The sequence below is a fragment of the Pomacea canaliculata genome, linkage group LG10 (genome assembly GCF_003073045.1).
Source record: "Pomacea canaliculata isolate SZHN2017 linkage group LG10, ASM307304v1, whole genome shotgun sequence".
NCBI lineage: Eukaryota > Metazoa > Mollusca > Gastropoda > Architaenioglossa > Ampullariidae > Pomacea > Pomacea canaliculata.
In genome coordinates, this window is record NC_037599.1 from 11,956,885 (window position 1) to 11,974,599 (window position 17,715).

The 17,715-nt window shown below is 35.6% G+C and overlaps 1 protein-coding gene across 2 annotated transcripts; it reads left to right on the forward strand.

Moving 5' to 3' along the window:
- The first annotated feature begins 87 nt into the window (after window positions 1-87).
- LOC112573169 (FAS-associated factor 1-like) lies at window positions 88-16,657 on the forward strand. 2 transcript variants are annotated; one of them, XM_025253289.1, is made up of 18 exons: window positions 88-208; window positions 1,403-1,471; window positions 2,692-2,956; window positions 3,292-3,383; window positions 3,872-3,978; window positions 4,513-4,615; window positions 4,975-5,058; window positions 5,196-5,297; window positions 6,894-6,990; window positions 7,582-7,645; window positions 7,888-7,969; window positions 8,307-8,461; window positions 8,656-8,792; window positions 11,554-11,642; window positions 12,066-12,146; window positions 12,641-12,751; window positions 13,209-13,424; window positions 13,552-16,657. In XM_025253289.1, the coding sequence occupies exons 1-18, from the start codon at window positions 170-172 to the stop codon at window positions 13,633-13,635; spliced, it is 1,977 nt and encodes a 658-aa protein (XP_025109074.1). In that variant the 5' UTR covers window positions 88-169; the 3' UTR covers window positions 13,636-16,657. The 2 variants fall into 2 exon arrangements, with proteins under 2 accessions (XP_025109074.1, XP_025109075.1); XM_025253290.1 differs by lacking the exon at window positions 88-208 and adding an exon at window positions 364-511.
- The last annotated feature ends 1,058 nt before the right edge of the window (window positions 16,658-17,715 follow it).

The following is a 17,715-nucleotide window of genomic DNA, read 5'->3' on the forward strand; positions in this document are numbered from 1 at the left end:
TTCTCAGAAACAAATATTCTTTTGTATATTGTATAAACGCTACTTGTTTCAATAGTCATAAAGTGCTAAGTTTTGAAATGAAACTTAGTAGATACTGATTTCCATAGCTTTATTCTTACCATCATTTCCGCTATTGTTAACAAACGTGACATGCGCATTACAAGGCACAATGGCGGATACAAGAGACCAGATGCTTGTGGACTTTCAGGTAAACTACATTACCTTTAGCTGGTGCTGTTTATTAAAGTTGTTGAAAAATTAGCATGTGCAACCCCATTAGAAACTCATATGCTTTCCCCCAATTATGATCGCTTGCGTTTTGGAACTATATGATCATTAACCGTTAACTGATGATAACTGTGCATCTGAGTAGTTTGTGATCAGCTGTTCTTAGCAAAGTTCGTCAGATGTTTGTTTTGACTAGTATGTCACATCGTACCTGGTACCTTAGTTTCAGATGAATTTGTGGATACACGAGTATAATAGGTTTGATTTTTTGTGTTAAAAACAGGTTAGCATGATGGATGTTATGATGTGTTTATCATTCTTAAAAAAAAAAAAATTGAAAGATGACGAGAAAATCGTTACTGTGCAAACTCTTAAATGAAATAATATAACCTTTTTACGCAGGTTTGTCTCATGTAAATTTTTAATTGAAAGATACTTTTAGCCTGACTCATTTGGGTCTTTGTACGTGACTCATTCGTTCTTCAGAAGTGAACAAGTGGTTTTAATGACTTAAGTACTAAATAAAATAAATGTAGCTTTTAAACACACTACTATTTGTTATATAATTTGCATGTTATATGTCTGTATAGATATTGATGAATGTAAGCTTGCATTTGCAAATGTTGCGATGGATAATTTTATTGCAATTAATGACTTTTCATTTAACAAATCCTCAGATATGATTTTCAATGTGAGGTGTTACGAAAATAAAAACTCACATTAAAATAGAATAAATACAGGCAGTCCTCGACTTACAATGTTGTTCCATTCCTATGTCGTGTCGTAAACTGATTTTCACTGTAAGTCGGAACATAGGTACATACTGCTCGTAAATAACATACTGTAAACACTTATTCCATCCTAACACACTAATTATTTAAAAACATATGTGAAATATGTTTAATAATGAACACGCACCAAACACGAAGTTTGCATTACGGCGTTTATGACGCAAAACCACTTAAGTTGAAACAAGGCTTTATACAGAGATGTGTCGTAACCACGAAACATTGTAACTCGGGACTGACGTAACCCGAGGACCGCCTGTATATCATAAAGCATCAGCTTCATTATCATGTTGGCTTCTGTTGTGATCATTTTTAGTTTGGCTTGTATACTCAATAACTTTAATTACTATAAAATAATGTTTGAGGTGAATTTTTTTTGTTGTCAGCAAATTACTGGCATTGAGGATGTGGACACATGCATGGCCATTCTCACACAACAGGACTGGAATCTTGAGGTAAATTCTTTGTTTTGCTAGCTTGCTTCAACAAAGACATTACAGTGAAACGTGGGTTAACGACCACAATCCGTTCTGGAAAGTTGGTCTGTATCCGAAACAATTTTCTCCTTAAGAAATAAAGGAAATAGATTTGATTGTTGACTCGCTAATATTTCAAAGTTACAGGCTATAAAGGTTGTTTTTTTTTAATGAGAACAGTTATAATGCAATATGAATGGAGTTAAATAAACATAAAAACATTAAAGAAAGCATTTAAACATAAGAAAACTTGCCGTCTGACGGAGAAGGTGGATGGAGGTGTGAGGAGGAAGGGGTTGAATTACTGCTTGGATTCCCCCTTCGTGACTACATGTGGCATTGTAAAATCGGGGGTGTGTGTGGGGGGGTAACTTCCCTTTTCTGTCGCTTTGAGGTTGGAGGAAAAAACTTGTCCAGTGTCTGTTGCTTCTGCCTTTTCTTGTAACACTTTTCGGTAATACAACATCACATTATGATTGAACATGTTTAGGCTCTTCTTGTCTATCGCACTGTTAGAGAAAGACTTTTCTACAAACAATTGCAATTCCCCCCACTTCGCACACATTTCTTTAATCACTAAAATCACTACATATGAAGGATGCGCACAGATAAAGATAACAAACGACCATTGTAACCGTGTCTCAAGCGCGAATGATGCTTGGTCTGACATGCTGGTCGGTCATGTAGGTCACATGGCTGCTTGGTATCCGAAGTTTTGTTCGCTATCCGGTGCAAATTTTTAACAAAATTTTTGGTTGTTATCCAAAATGTTCGCTATCAGAGGCAATTATTAGCCAAGGTTCCACTGTAGTTAGTTTATTCCTTGTTGCTACTCAAGGAGCATAGGGCCACAACAACACCTCGCCAGTTGACCCGGTTTTGGGCAGCCCTCCTCAGTTGGGCCCATGTGGTTGTGATGTCCTTTGCCTCTCCCTCTGCTGTTCTTTTCCAAGTCTGCTTTGGTCTCCCAACTCTCCTCTTCTTCTGAGGGTTCCAGTCAAACAAAGACATTAGTCTTGAGATATTTGGTCTTTGTATAGTTAGCAAGCTAAAAAAGAAAAAGATATTGCAAGGTGTAACTGTTTTGGGTGTGCATCAAATAATATACCCACATGCACACAATCAACAATTGCTGTATGTATTGTGTACCATGAGATAAAAATGAGACTGAAGTATTTGATTTCTATGTGTATTTGCAGCTGGCTGTCAATACTATCATGCATGATGAACCAGTTACAGAGGTAGATGCCAGTCCTGGTCGTATGTCTGACATAGACATCAGTCACTCTAGCAGTGCCCCAGAACATATTAGTCCAGTTGTTATCGACGATGATGCTTCAGCATCAGGACCCTCCAGTTCTCACAGTTTTAGCAGTACCCGCAATGCAAGTCGGATGATACACTTTAATGTAGAATATCGTCTTCGCAATATCCCTATTGTTTTACCAGATTCAGAAACAGTTGGTAAGCTTTAAGTTTTTCTCCTGCTGTATTTTGAAGACTTTGTATCTTTGTGTAATTGATTTTATTAATGCATATGAAATATACATATTTCTTCCTGTGCCTCGGTTCGTATCCCATGCATCTCTTCCCATGTATAGATTGGAAATCCACTGTATGAGAGTCAAGCTTTATGGATTCTGTAGGTTTAAAATTCTGTTTACATGGAGAAAAGCTTACACTTCACTTACATTCTATATTGATCTCAGCCATAGAAGGATTGTATAAAATGATTGCTTAAGATGCATTCAGCATAGAATATACAAATGCAGGGCATTTCGGTTGCATGTATTTTTCAGGCAAAATCAAAGAGATGATACAGGCAGAGCTAGGAATTCCAGTTGACAAGCAGCAGTTGAAAGGACTTGTTAAGCGCCACGTAGACGACTCTGTATGTTTGCAGTTTGCCTTAATGTGTTGGCAGTTAGAAATTATATGTTTAGTGTATGAGTGATAAAGATTTATCATTAAATGTTTACTGTGTGTTCACATTACTAAGGAATAATGCATCATTTTATATAATGTTAGCAAGATTTTCTTGATATTTTTTCCTAAGGTAAACAGTAGCAAAACATGTCTTCTTAAGAGTATACGATTTCCTTTATAATGTATATAAAGTACATGATGCTTCTTTTGAAACTTTGTAAATAATATTGTGAAATAAATTTTGCCTTATTTTCATGGTGGTAGTTAAAAGTAACTAATATTGTAATCTGAAAAAATCTGGGTTGAGTATTAAAAATTAGCACAAGCAGCAATAACTTTGTCATGTTACATTGGGCTTTTGATTATTTGCCAGATTATTATAATATGTTTAGTAGAGAAAAACTATCATCCGAGGAAAGAATGTATGTTTGATACAGTTTTTTTTTATTGCAGGTTGTATTGCAAGATCTTCATTTACCAAAGGATAATGTCTTGTACTTACTGACACCAGATCTATGCAGTCCCACAGATAATACTTCTAATGTAGACAATGGCCAGGTGTAAGTCCAAAAAAAAATCATTTAATTGTCTGCAATTATAAATTTATTCAGATATGTTTGTATTATGTATGTAAGCATTGATTGTGCATAGAGGTTTTACAAGTATGACATTGTCTTCACAAAGACAGTCCTTCTATCTGGTACGGTAAGGAGCTTTTAAAAAATTTTAAAGTGGTGTTCAATGTGCTGGTCAGCCGACCTTTTGCTACCCTTACATCATTATACCCTTACTTTTGCTACCCTTACATCATTATTTACACATTTTCCCTTTAATACCAGGCTGGTTACTTTTGCTGCCCTCAGAATTGTCTGACAATGCCAGCTGACTAACATTTTAATCCCTTTCCTTTCAATATTTATTTCAATTTTTTTAAATCTCATTTGACCTTCATCAGCCCTCTCCAAAATACAACCACCAAACAAAACATCTTATTCTTATAAGTTATGAGCATTTCAGGATTCTTAGGAATATTGGCTATACACTGAAAGATGCTGTTGCAAGCGTCAGGTGAATACTGAATGTGAACTTTCCAGGTCTCATAGGAATGATGAATATAGACTCAAAGTTGTCTATCGTAATGGATCCTCATATAGAATTTACAACTTGAATCTTAAAGGTAGCAAGACCATTAAAGAGGTAAGATAATGACAATTTGCAATAAAAATAAAGTTTTAAGATGTTCATGTATCAGTAAGATGTACTTTGGTCCAGAATTTAATTATGCTTCTTTGTGAAGATATTTTTACAATGTGGATAGCATGCAGTGTTTGTAGGTGTGTGCACAGTTGCATACACATCATATCAACATGTATAAAAATGCTGAAGCTTTTGCAGGTCATAGTTTATGGTTTAAATGTCAGTCATGTTCTTAAAATTTCTATAAATCGTATGGCATTTACCTTTCACGAAAAATGTATAGGCTTTTTACAGTGCTTTGGCATGTCCAGAAAGTTTATGTACTAGAGTAATCTAATTAATATAATTCTTGTTTACAGGTTAAACAAGATGTGTATTCTCTAACAGATGTCCCAGTGCGATACCAAGAGTGGAAGGGATGGCCATTGGGAGCTAGTGAAGATGTAGGTATTTCATGTTGAGATTATTCAATTCCTTTTTTTTTTTTTTTTTTTTTTTTTTTTTTTTTTTGGTGTGACATTTAAGTCTTTGCATGTGACAGGGAACAGTATAAAGTTGCATCTGCCTTTTTTTTTTTCAGGAGAGTCTGTGTTCTTGTGGTATATCATTTCCCACTCATGAACTGGAGGTAGAGAGAAAAGTATCTACAACCCTAGAGCAACACCCAGTGCCTAATAATGAGGTAAGTGCTGGTAAAGAAGATGCTCACTGATGTTCTCTCCATTTATTATGCAGCATGTGTGCATATCTGATCTGCTAAATGGAGGATGTACAAACCTTGTGAGAAAAAGATCTGTATTTACGGCAAAATAAAGTAAAAAAACCACTTTTTTTTGACAATAAATACTATGCAGATAATAAATGGTACACAGATGTAACATTTTATACATATTTTATGTATTAGGGTTAGATATAGACAAAAGTGAGGGAAGAAAAGGAAATGTTTACTCTGTGTCTATAGATCTGGCTATGAGTGAAATTGAAAAAGGGAAGCATTGTGTTGAATAGATGATATTAGTGGTAGTAAAGATGATGAATTATAAGTCATCATAGTGGGGATGACCACAAGAGGGAAATGTAGATTTTGTCCAATTGACAAGGGGGGAAAAAAATAAAGGAAAACCCAAATAAACAAAACCTTATAAACCTGTCTGAAAGTGAGTGCAGGGTAAAATGTATCTATACTGTAAATGCATGATAACATGAAATGTGTTGGGATAATAATTGCTGTGGCTTTAGCTGATTTCATTAATTGTGTGTTGGTGTTAAAAAGAGGAAAATGGCATTGCAATACATGCAGGCAGTTTCCAGTTTTAAAGTTAATAAGTCACAACCAAATAAGACATTCTGAAACAGTCTTTGTATTGTTTTTTCACTGCAGACTTGTTAACCCATCATACAGTTTTTGATTGAATGATTATACATGGTTCCCTCTTGTATGATGATATCTTTTCTTGCATTTTTGTGAGTCATTTTATTTTGCTCTGTAGTATTTACCATCATTTTTTGTTGTTGTCATTATGATGCTCATTTTATTTATCATTTATGCCTTTGTTGGTTAAGTGAATGGGTCAGGAATTTGAAATCCTTGAGATTGCATGATAGGCACATTTAAAGCTACTGTCTAGTATGAAAAGCATTGATTAGGATAAACTGAAATCTGTGAATCAGGTAGAGTCTTCAGGTAAAGAATAAAGATGATTTTGACATCACTTTCACAGATTATTACTTTAAACTTAAAACTGCCCCACCTAACCACATACCCACAATAAATGATTTTATGATGGTCACATCCAGGTTTGACAGTAAATTGGCATGCCACTAATAAAATGTTAAAAATATTAAAATTTTCATGCAATTTTTCTCTGCTTTGTTATTGCATCAATACCAACAGTCTTCTGGCTATTTCAACTCCATTGGACTGAGCATTTCCAGATCTATTCTGCAATACAATGACTTTCAGAACTGTTGATCTGAACTGTAAAAACTCACAATTTTGGTCTACATCAAGGATGTAGTATAGCAGAGCTATATTCTATAGGTTACTCGAAGGTTTGGATGACATAGTCAATGACAGCCCAGCTAGATTTTAGTCGTTCCTTTGTTGTGTTTTTGTGTGTGTGTGCGCGCTTCATTTGTTTGCTGACATATATTGGACTATGTCCATATGTGTGTTTTTCACTTTTCTCTTGTAATGTGCATTTAGCCATCTGCTAAGTTGGGAAATGCGCTATATAAATTTCCTTTATTATTATAGATGTGTTTTCTGTTGTTGTAGGCATCAATGGAGTCAGAAAGTGATGAAGAAAACATGGATATTGCAAATGATGAAGATTTGTTTGAAGTTCCATCATCTCGCCGAATTGCACCTCTCAGTAAGTTCTAAGGTTAATGGAGTTTTGTCAGAGGTACTTTGACATATAAAGGTATATGATACTTCTTCACTTTTTCATAAATTGATCTACTTCATAAAAGACAGGTTTAGAGAGAGATTATTTTCAGGAAAAAATACTTGTGCTTCATCATTAGCCAATCGATATAGATTGTCTTAATGAGACTTTTTTCCAAAAAAAGAACTTTTTCCTAAAGTAAAATTAGTTTTAGCAATATTAGAAATAATTTTTACCCAGTGTTTTTTGTTTTTAATGTTTCGCTCTTCTGAAGTCTTATTACCTGTTGGTCAGCGCCTAGTTTTGGCTGTGTTGCTGCACAATATAAGTGTTTAATTAAATCAAACATTGATAAGTAAAGATATTACTTTTTACTAAAGAGTTTATGTCACACCAAAGTGGAGTTACATCAAAGCATCAGGTCACTGGCAGACTGTTTTTCACTAGTTAATAAGGTGGGTTCCCTGCGTGAACTAGTTTGTGATTGACAGAGATATAAAAGTCATCATGTTAGCAAGAATCGTGAAATTAATGACAATATTTTGAAATATATTTCTGCTATTTTTGTTTCTGTAGTTTCGCCTAATGCTCAGACGGAAGCAGAAGCTCTAGAACAGTTCACACATGAGTTTTCTGAAAGGTGGGGATATTTCTGTTTTTGTTTTTGTTTGAAAGTTAGGAGGATGAAATAATGGTGCGCTGAGTTTTTTTGTTTGTTAGTTTCCTTTATTACAGCATCACTTGTCATCCCATGTCATCACACTCTTAACCTTTTTTGTCCCTTGCTGAAAGGAAAATAGCGTTGAATTTTTTACTACTACTATTAATTTTATAGCTTTATGTATGAATTTTGTCGAATGATAATTAGCTGACATCTTGCAGGTATGGTGAAATTCATCCTGTCTTCTACATTGGTTCCCTGGATGATGCGATTCGAGATGCTTTACAAGTAAAAGCAACAGATGTGAGTGTGCATATATATATTAGAAATCTTTCTTTACAAATCATTTTAGTGTTCATAAACAGGTGAAGCAAACTCTCGAGGGAGATTTCAGCAAAAGGAGTACTTGGGAGCACATTAATTCCATTTTATTTATTGCTTTACCAGCTATATATATAGTGTTGGTTTTTTTTATTTATTTATTTTTTTTTATAGCTTCAGTGGATGTCACTGTACTCTTAAAAAATATCTTAGATTGGGTCTGCTGTAAAACAAAATGCAATTTCCAGTAAGAATAATAAAAGTAAGCAGATTTAGAATGATAACTTTAGAATATAGAGAAATTACCCTGTGTTTTCAGCGTAAATTGTTGGCACTTTATCTACACCATGATGGCAGCATCCAAGCAAATGTCTTCTGTTCCCAGCTTTTGTGTTCAGAGAGTGTAGTGAATGTATTGTCAGCAAACTTTCTCACTTGGGCTTGGGACTTGACTCATCCTGAGAATATGGTCAGGTAAGTGATTTTTTTAAAAAATAGAGCACATTTAGTTTCTTTATCAGTCCTTAGCTTTAAAAATTATTTCCTGTGCCAGCATTGTCTCCTAGTTAATCTGTTTTAGATGTGAACAACATTTTTACATAGCTTTGGTATTTTGCATGCAGATTTTTAACAATATCTCCAAACATTTTGGTATTTTGTGTCTGCAGGTTTTTAACATTAGCTACCAAACATTTTGGAAGCATAGCTGCCAGCCAGATTCGTAGCTACAGAACTGAGCAGTTGCCAGCACTTCTCATCATTTCCCGGTCTAAAGCCACTAATGAAGTCATTGACGCCATTCAAGGTATCATTTATCTTGTTCATTGTGCAGATATCTGATAGTAGCACTCCACATAGTTTCATATACAGTAAAATCTTATATCACACCCATCATATCTACCACCCAGATGAATCGTTCCTGCCATAACCATGTCATCCTGCATAAGTATATGTCATCTCAACACCAAAAGTCAAATCAAACCAAGTTAAAAAGACAAACTGATCACCGATGACACGGGAAGTTATTAATATCAAATATTACACAGAGCCATGCATTGTTCAAAAAAGTTCAGCCACCATCTTACTGGCTGCTTGGTAATACACAGAGAACAAATCTCACAGTAGCACATAAATGCAATTTTCTCTTAAGTCATTGTTTTTTTGGGTTAAAATTTTTCATTGCTATTCCTTTGAGGTTAACATTTTTCATTGTTTTTCCTTAGTTTGAAGTTAAATGTACATGCAGATGTTCAGTAAAAATCTCACATAAATGCTGTTTTAGATCAGTTTTTTTTTTAAAAGCTGTTGTCATTATTTCTTGTTGGTGAGGTTCTTATTAAGTGGGGTGTACTGCATGCTCAGGAATACTTGCATAGCAAAGGTGTCATATAAAGGAGCATGAAGGGTAGTCATGTTTTAATATTAGCTAGCAGACAGGTTTTCTCACTGGCCTCCACAACTCTTCACAGTCGTAAGAGGCCAGCACTTGTGAACAATCTATGACTACTCCAACATGCTGATGGCTGACTCCAGTATTTCAGTCCAGGAATTCTTGAACAGAATCTGGCTATTACTCAGTGATTGTAAAACTAACCTGATGATCTTACTGCTAGAATTCGGCTATTTTTCAGTGATTGTTTTTGAGACCAGCATCCATTGTTATTATGGTTTGTGGGTTTTTCATTTTAGTAAAGTGCTTAAAGTCTACCTTTAATGGTGGGGAAAAGTGCTATATAAACATATTTATTATTAAATGTATATGCAGTCGTTTGGTTAATATAAAACAGGTGTCACTACTGAGGCGTTCATTTGACCTGGGTCAGTTCAATTCATTGTTGAGACAAAATGGTCTAATGGATTGATTCGACTCAGGTGGAAAGTCAATATAGCTGGGGCAGTGGAGTTTGGAAATTCTTAAATGGCCAGCCGCTCCTGTTTATTTCTGTCTCTTTACCAGCACACATCAGTCAAATATGCTTCATTAACATCGTTTACAGAAGTAATAAGTTTATTAAAAAATGGCTTGGATCAAGACTGGCGACCCAATGAACAAGCAGTCTCTTTCAAAATGTGCTTATTTATTTCACATTATTTTCGCAGAAAGTCACAGGGCAAAGGGTAAGTCTTTTTTTTAAAAATAGTACTTAATACTTTTCAGCATGCATCTTCTGCAGAAAGGTTGTAATAGAACAAAAACTATTGGTTGTAAGTTGTGTTGGGGAGGTAGTAGTAATAGGAATGATGTTTATATAGTAAAATATGTCCATTAGCATATTTTGGTTGTATCTAAGAGGGGGTCGCAATGCAAAAGGTCTTAATAAGAAGGTTTTACTGTTACCTGCTTGGTTGAGATAAGCAAGAGCATGGTGGGAGAGAAAAGAAGGGGGCACTCTGTCCATAAGCTGCATTCTGATAGCTGTGGGAAAGTATACCTACCTAAAGATGTTTACCATTGGACATGACCTCAAGTCTGTTCCCTCATTCCAACTGCTTTATGTTTGGATAAAAACAGTAGGTAACTGGCATGCAGATTGGACTTCAGACTCACAGATGACCACAACTACTTTGGTCATTTTCAGCCAAGCATACACCTATAACTAGATAATAATGGGAAACTAAAGTATGGCCTGTTTTCTGGTAATGTTTGACAAATGTTTTTTCATTATTTTGATGATGTCTCTGTGCTTATTTTCTTTTTAATTAATGGACCATTAGTTTCTACTTTATTTGTGTAAATTTAGTTGCTGTAATCAAGATTATGTATAGTGTAGCTCAAGATTAAAAAACTTAAAATCCTCTGTCTTCTTCGTACTTTACCAGATGACATGACTATATGATCTTGTCCTCTAGCTGCCAACTCCTGATTGGTCAGGTATGAGCTGTAGCTACTAGCCATACCTCTTCTAGAAATGTAGGTTCTAATGACTTTATTTTGGCTATATGCTTGCGGTCTAATTGATATCCATCAGGTTCTGCTTGAGAGACCTTGCAGCTCTTTCTCTGGATATGGTTGGTAACATATCAGCAATTTAGCATGTCACACGCAGCATGACCTGTCTGTCCTACCCAACATTAGCTCCTCAGTAGCTAATTCCACGGCAGCTTATGTCCTATTGGCTAGAATTGAGTATGCCTTTTTTTTCTGCTACTGAGGCACTAGACTACTTCCCATATAGACAGCCACTCCCTCCACCTTTTTATTTATTCTTCATTTAGTCAGATACAGTACAGAAAAAGAAATAACATTTTTGGTAGTAAAATTTCTTCAAATTACCAGATGATAAAACAGTTAGTTGCCTTCTGCTGTAGGTCTCTTCTCAGTTCCAACAGAAAACTGGAGAGGTGAACTCACCAGCCAGGCAGGAAGGGATAAGGAGTGAGTTTGTTGATTTTGTGTTCTCTCCATTCGTTGGTCATCCCTGGACAACCAGGAGTGGAGAGCTGGAATTGGGTAGTTAGAGGGCAATATCTGCATATAGTCATGTCATCTGGTAAGTATTAAAAGAAATATTTTTCAAGAAAAATTTGCATGTGGTGCATATCGGTTTGTGTGTGTGTGTGTGCAGGTCATGTGACATTAGTTGAGCTGATGACACGATTACTTCATGCTGTAGATGTCTTTACAGAACAAAAGGAACTCGATATTGCTGAGGAGGTGAGATTCTCTAGATTATTAACATGACCCCTGAGAGTGGATAGAAAAATGAATGTGGGTACACATTGGCACTTGTCCAGACAACCTAGGCAATATTGTGCAGAGAAAATGTCATGTTCATAGAATGAAGCACCATGATACTTTAAAGTCACAGAAGATGAAGGAATCCAATATTGGCAAGTCCATGCATACAGAAGTGCAGGAGATGGTTTCAGAAATGCTCTTCATACTTATTTCATAATTTTATAGGGTCAATGAAATCTGCATTTTTAAGTGATAATTCATTTTATCACATTTTTGCTTTAAAAAAAAACTGAAGCAAGTGTGGCATATCCATAAATATATGTATAATATATGTATAAATAATTTATCAATCATTTTCTTTTAAACACTGAAGGTTATGACTAGATGTAACATTTTCAGCGAGAACGCATGGACCGTGAACGGATAAAAGCTGAGCAGGATTTGGCATACCTAGAGTCTTTGGAGACAGACCGGAAAAAGGTAAATGATCGACGGGGAGGGGGGGAATATCTACAGTGGTTTAATGTAGGGGAGATAATGTTGGGTTTGTTTGTTTTTTTTCTAAGTGCTTGTTTGCCTCACACAGGAAAATGTTTTCTTTTAAAAAAAACCCAATTCATTCATCCCTTTGACTAGTATCAATTGATAAACGGCTCTACTGGTCATCAGATGGATCAGCTGAATAGTGGCTATTTACATACTACCAGAATTCATTTTTTTTTTTTTTTTTTGATAGACTGGTGTGCAGCTATAGTTATCCTCTGACCTTTAGTTATTGTGTGTTATGTAAATTACGCAGAAAATCATCTCTTGGTATGTTAAAGAGAAGATCCTTAAAAGACATTTTTTCTTTTGATCTCATTTTTTACATTTTTCAGAATTTTTGTAAACCTAGAACAATTAACCAAATGCAATGCTTTATCTCAGGTGAAATAATTTCTCTTAGCGATTTCATTTTTTGTTTTTGCTATTAGGCAGAGGCAGCGAGAGTTGAAGAGGAGCGCATACGCCAAGAGAAGGCCAAAGAGCAGGAACTCAGGAAGGAAGAGGAGAGAAAGAGACTGAAGGAAGAAGCTATAAAAGAGGTACCTTTACACTGGGACCAATACTATTTATCATTTTAGAACTTGCTTCTTTTTTTAATTGTTCACTCCAAGAAACAATATTTATTGCCACTTGTGGGTGCTTTTATTGTGTCAGGGAAAATCTGGAGTCTGAATTAAATGTATTAGTTTACATGAATATAATTAAGTAAAAGTTTTCATGATAACTATCGACAGTCACATCTTGGCTTTTCATGTTACTGTGACCATGTTAAAAAAAAAAGTTCTTGTATACCATTGAGATGATTTAGTAGGCATAATCCATGTCTCTGCAAACTATTATTATTTTGATAATGTAAGAACAGTTTCATTTGATTCATGGTAAGGTTCTAACCTTTTTCCCTTATTTTGCTTGCATGAGAACAATCTTCACTACGCACACTTTAATTTGTGGGAGATGTGCTGAATTTTTGTGGTGTTTTTTTTTTTTCCTACAAAGGCTTTTCAGGCATCTGTAGCAAAGTCGGTGCCCGAAGAACCAGCTGAGGATGCAGAAGGTGCTGTTTCAAGATTACGATTCCGCGTGCCCGGGGGAGGTGTGATCACCCGTAGTTTCTGGTCTGAAAACACTTTGCAAGATGTCTTGAATTTTCTTACAGCGCAAGGCTTTCACACAGAAGATTACAAAGTTATCACAACATATCCACGGCGTGATGTAAGTAGTTATATTTTTTAGGGTGTTGTACATATTTTTTTAAAAACTGATGTTGGATTTCTTCAGTAGAATTTTTAAAATAATTATGTGTTGGATTGAGTTGAAGATGTGACCTTTTTTTTTCCAGATCACACAGCTTGATTCAACTCAGACACTTCAGTCAGCAAAACTGTTCCCTCAAGAGACATTAACCTTAGAGGAAAAATCATAGAGTTATTATCAACGTTTTCATGAATGTCCGATGCTGTTGCCACCATATTTTCATGAACATTGTTGGAAGAGTCCTCAGCATCAGAATGGAGCCTTGTGTGCTCAGTTGCCTCCCCTACTGTTATTTGCTTGATGTTCTTCATGCCAGCTAGTTTTCTCCCCTGACATTGTGGCCTCGTGAAACAATGCGTTGATTGTTGTGCTATGTCAGCGATCATCGGTGGGATTCATGCTGTATGACTAGTAAACAAGGAGTGGCTGTTGGCATATCATAGCCATGGGCTGCGGCATGAAGAACAGAGCTGTGCAGGGATGCCTGTGGCAATTAGTCCTGAATGTCGACCATGTTTTGCTGAGAGTGCTTTGGCATAGAACATTTTCTCTGATGAAATGTGCACTGCATTGAAATGATGCCTCATTTCAAGATGAATTTTAAGAATTCAACTGTGGTCTAGCAATGCAATCCTTTTCTTAAAGGATGTCTTGAAGGACAGCTTGTGCTGCTTGTGTCATGTACACCTGGCCTAATTTGAGGATAGATCTTTGCCACATAAGGCTGTTGAAGTGTATGATGTCTTGAAAAGTTGATTAAGTATGAGATTTGCTTTCAAGATAGTGCAGATTGTGTTTATCATTTTAGGAGGAAAACATAGAATGGCGGTATCTTCACACTGCCATTTCCTGTTTTTCTCTACCCAGGTTAAGATCCTTAACTCTGGGAAAGCTGTCAAGTTAGCACATTAGCCATAGCTTTCACACTGCATCTGGGAATGGCATTATTTAGCACCATGTCTGTATCATTGCATTTAACTGCAGAACAGCTTAGACATGGCTTAGTCTTAAGCAGGGTCCAGGTCTCCTTATAATAATATGTATGTCTAAATAAGCTGGGTGAATGGGTGTCTGAAATGTGCTGCATGCGAATTATATTTTGCTTGAAGTAGGTTTTATTTATTTTCCCTGTTTATTGTTAAATTGAGTTGATTTTATGGTTGCCCAGAGCCTGACAAATGTATTTAGAATTGCAAGTGCATTTAGTATTTTCTAGGCAGCAACTTTGGATTCTGATTGATGAATACTATGGTTTTGCTTTCTTAAAAAAAAATACCTATTGCTGAAGATGACTTGGATAAGTTGCATACCAATTTTGAGATAATATCTGTAGTCTTTAATATATGTTTTTACCATATAGATCAAATGGTAACTGTTTCCACCCAACAACATGTCTAAACTTTTGCTCCAGATGATGTGGTGGCCATTACATGAATGATCCCAAATCCAGAACATACTGGATAGGTTCCTTTGACCAACTGGAATGTAACTTTTAACAAATAACTGGATTTATTTTATTAATATTCTTTAATTTTCTGAACTCATGGTGAGTAATCAACTCTAAGTTTGTGGCCACAGTTTTATGAAATTGATTGTTGATGCAAGTGTCTTCTAGACTTGCCTGACTTGATACTATTCTCCAAGGTATGCTTTGGGCATACGGTGTTACAGGATTTGACTAATTATTCAATTTTTGGGATCCACAAAACAGTTCAGTGAAAACAATCTCTAACTGCTTTTCAGCCATTGTGATTACACAAAATATATCTTTTAAAAAGGTGTGCTAAAATAAACTGCCGTCTGTTTTGCCACTTCATGCTTATTTATAATTTAAAACACTCAGATTGTCCTATTAACCATCTGTATCTAAAAGCGGTTTGTTCACCATCTACACTACACATTATTGTAAAAGTCCTAAAATATTTAGCATTTTCTGTTATCTAAATTGGAAATGTAAAGCTTATTGCTCATTGCCACTTCACCTGCAGACCAATTAACAAACACACCTTTCATAGTCCTAGCAAATTTTGTAGAACTGTGGATGCTTATTCTATGGCACCAACTGTGTAAAAATTATTTTACAGTATAACAGCTTTCTTTAAATTAAGAGCACTTTAGTAATGAGGCCGTGTATGTATGTGCTGCTGGCTGATATCCAGATAAATGTGTTTTTTCAGTTACGTTTTTGATAAGAATACTTTCATGTATGCAAGCACATTTTATTATTAGGATCTCATGGACTCCACTGTCTACTTATATTGGGTTTTGACTAAACATTGCCAAAGACAGTAAAGTAAAAACTTGCTTAAGTGAGCAGTTGAGTTTGCCTAGAAAATTGTGTTAACAGAAGAATAACAAAGAGAATACAGAAACAAAAGGATGAAAGTAGATTTTTAGATAGCCAAAGCTTTTAACCTGCAATTTTGGCAGGAAATGTAATTAATAAGCAGGACAACCCTGCTTTAAAGAAAAAAAAATCTGTCTAGTTATAATAAGAGCAATTGATGCATCTAATCTAACCCATGCAATCTGAAACAATGAAAAATCTGCACTTTAGTGGGTCTTTTTCTTTTTGCTATGAATCTTTAAGGCATGTTTGGGTTCTTTTTTTGGTCTAGATACTATTTATGCAGTTGAATAATGAATCAAACAATAACCTTAATTTCTTCAACAGAAGACAATTTTTCAAGTTTTTCTGCTCAGTTTCCTCCGTTTTCTTAGAAATGTCACAACTTAAAAAAGAGAATGGATAGATGGGTGGATGGTAGGGGCTAAAAGTCATCAATGGGTGCCCTAGTCCTGTGAACAAGTGCCATATTCTGAGAGAAATGATATAGCTGAAGGCAAGATCTGAATTGACAATCCTCACATTAGTGCCAAGTGCTTTACCATGGCACCAGCATACTGCCATGATGAGTGACTTTATTCTATTAAGTATCTTTAATGGTTGGGTTAGTTGTGGTTTATTGCAAAGTGGGAACAGCTTACACACAGTAAGATATGTTGGCTACAGAATCGTGTCAAGATCCTGTCTAAATGTTTGTGTTACGGTGTTATGCTGTGAAATCTATAAGTCTTCAGAGGCTACTTGGTACAGAAGCATACATTGTATTAGGGAGAAAAGCAGTTCATGATGTTCCTCTTGTCTGTTCAGTTACAAATGCTTATATTAAAAGCTTAAAAAACTTGGATTATGAAATTCGCTGAATTTTGTTAACACTGGTGGGAGTGAAATTATCCTGTTATAAAATTTTAAAAAATCAAAGATTTGAAAGTGGAGATGATGGTGGTTTGTTTACATGTTTGAAATTCTCATGAGACCATTTAAGTAATGGAGAAAGGTCAGTAATGCTCATGTTGCTGAGTAAATAAAAAAGTGTACACAATGGCTTATTATATAACAGGAAGAAGTCAATGATGAGAGCAATAAGCTCATGCTGATGAAACGACTTTGCATGGATGACATATCCATCTGAACCATTCGGCTAGGCAGTATTCAGTTCCTGACCACACAAGCTCCAATGGACAGAATCACACGAAGACCAGATCATTTTATAAAAAGTCATCGGTGCACTACAACTTGATACTATCTGCTTGGGTGCATGTGTCGTGCACTACTGCAAACCCTTACACCAAGCAGTGTGCAGCTGTGATGAACGAGGGGGTCACTTGGCATGCGTGCATTCCTGCAAATTTGCATGCACTGTTAAGTCTATAATGTGTGTGTTCATAGCTGTGTGCTGCACGTTTTTAGCTGAAGCTTGCTAGACCTACCTGTATGTTACTGTGTCATTTGCCTGTGGTTTGCAATTAACTATGGTGTGAATGTTATAGAATATTCATTGGTCAGTGTCACATTCTGCTGTCAAGATGCTGAAGCATGCAAACATTATTTCCTGAGACTTTGTATCTTTTGTAAAAGTTGTATCATGCTAGCATGAACATAACTGGATGATAGCATAGGACTGAGTGCATGAGAAGCTGTGTGTTTATTTATACACCATTTAACTTCATGTGAGTGAGCTTAAGTGAAACTGATTTCCCAGAAGTCAGCTTTATTAGAACAGGAAAACATTAGTTCTCTACAGTAAATGTTCACAGTATGTTCTTATATTTACCATATGTTAAATGTCGAAAAAAAAAGAAAAGAAAAGAAAACCGCTGGCCACTTCACTGTTTGTTAAATTTGGTATGAATGTGCTTGCCAACAAATAACGGTATTATTACTATATTCACCAGCAGCTGTAAC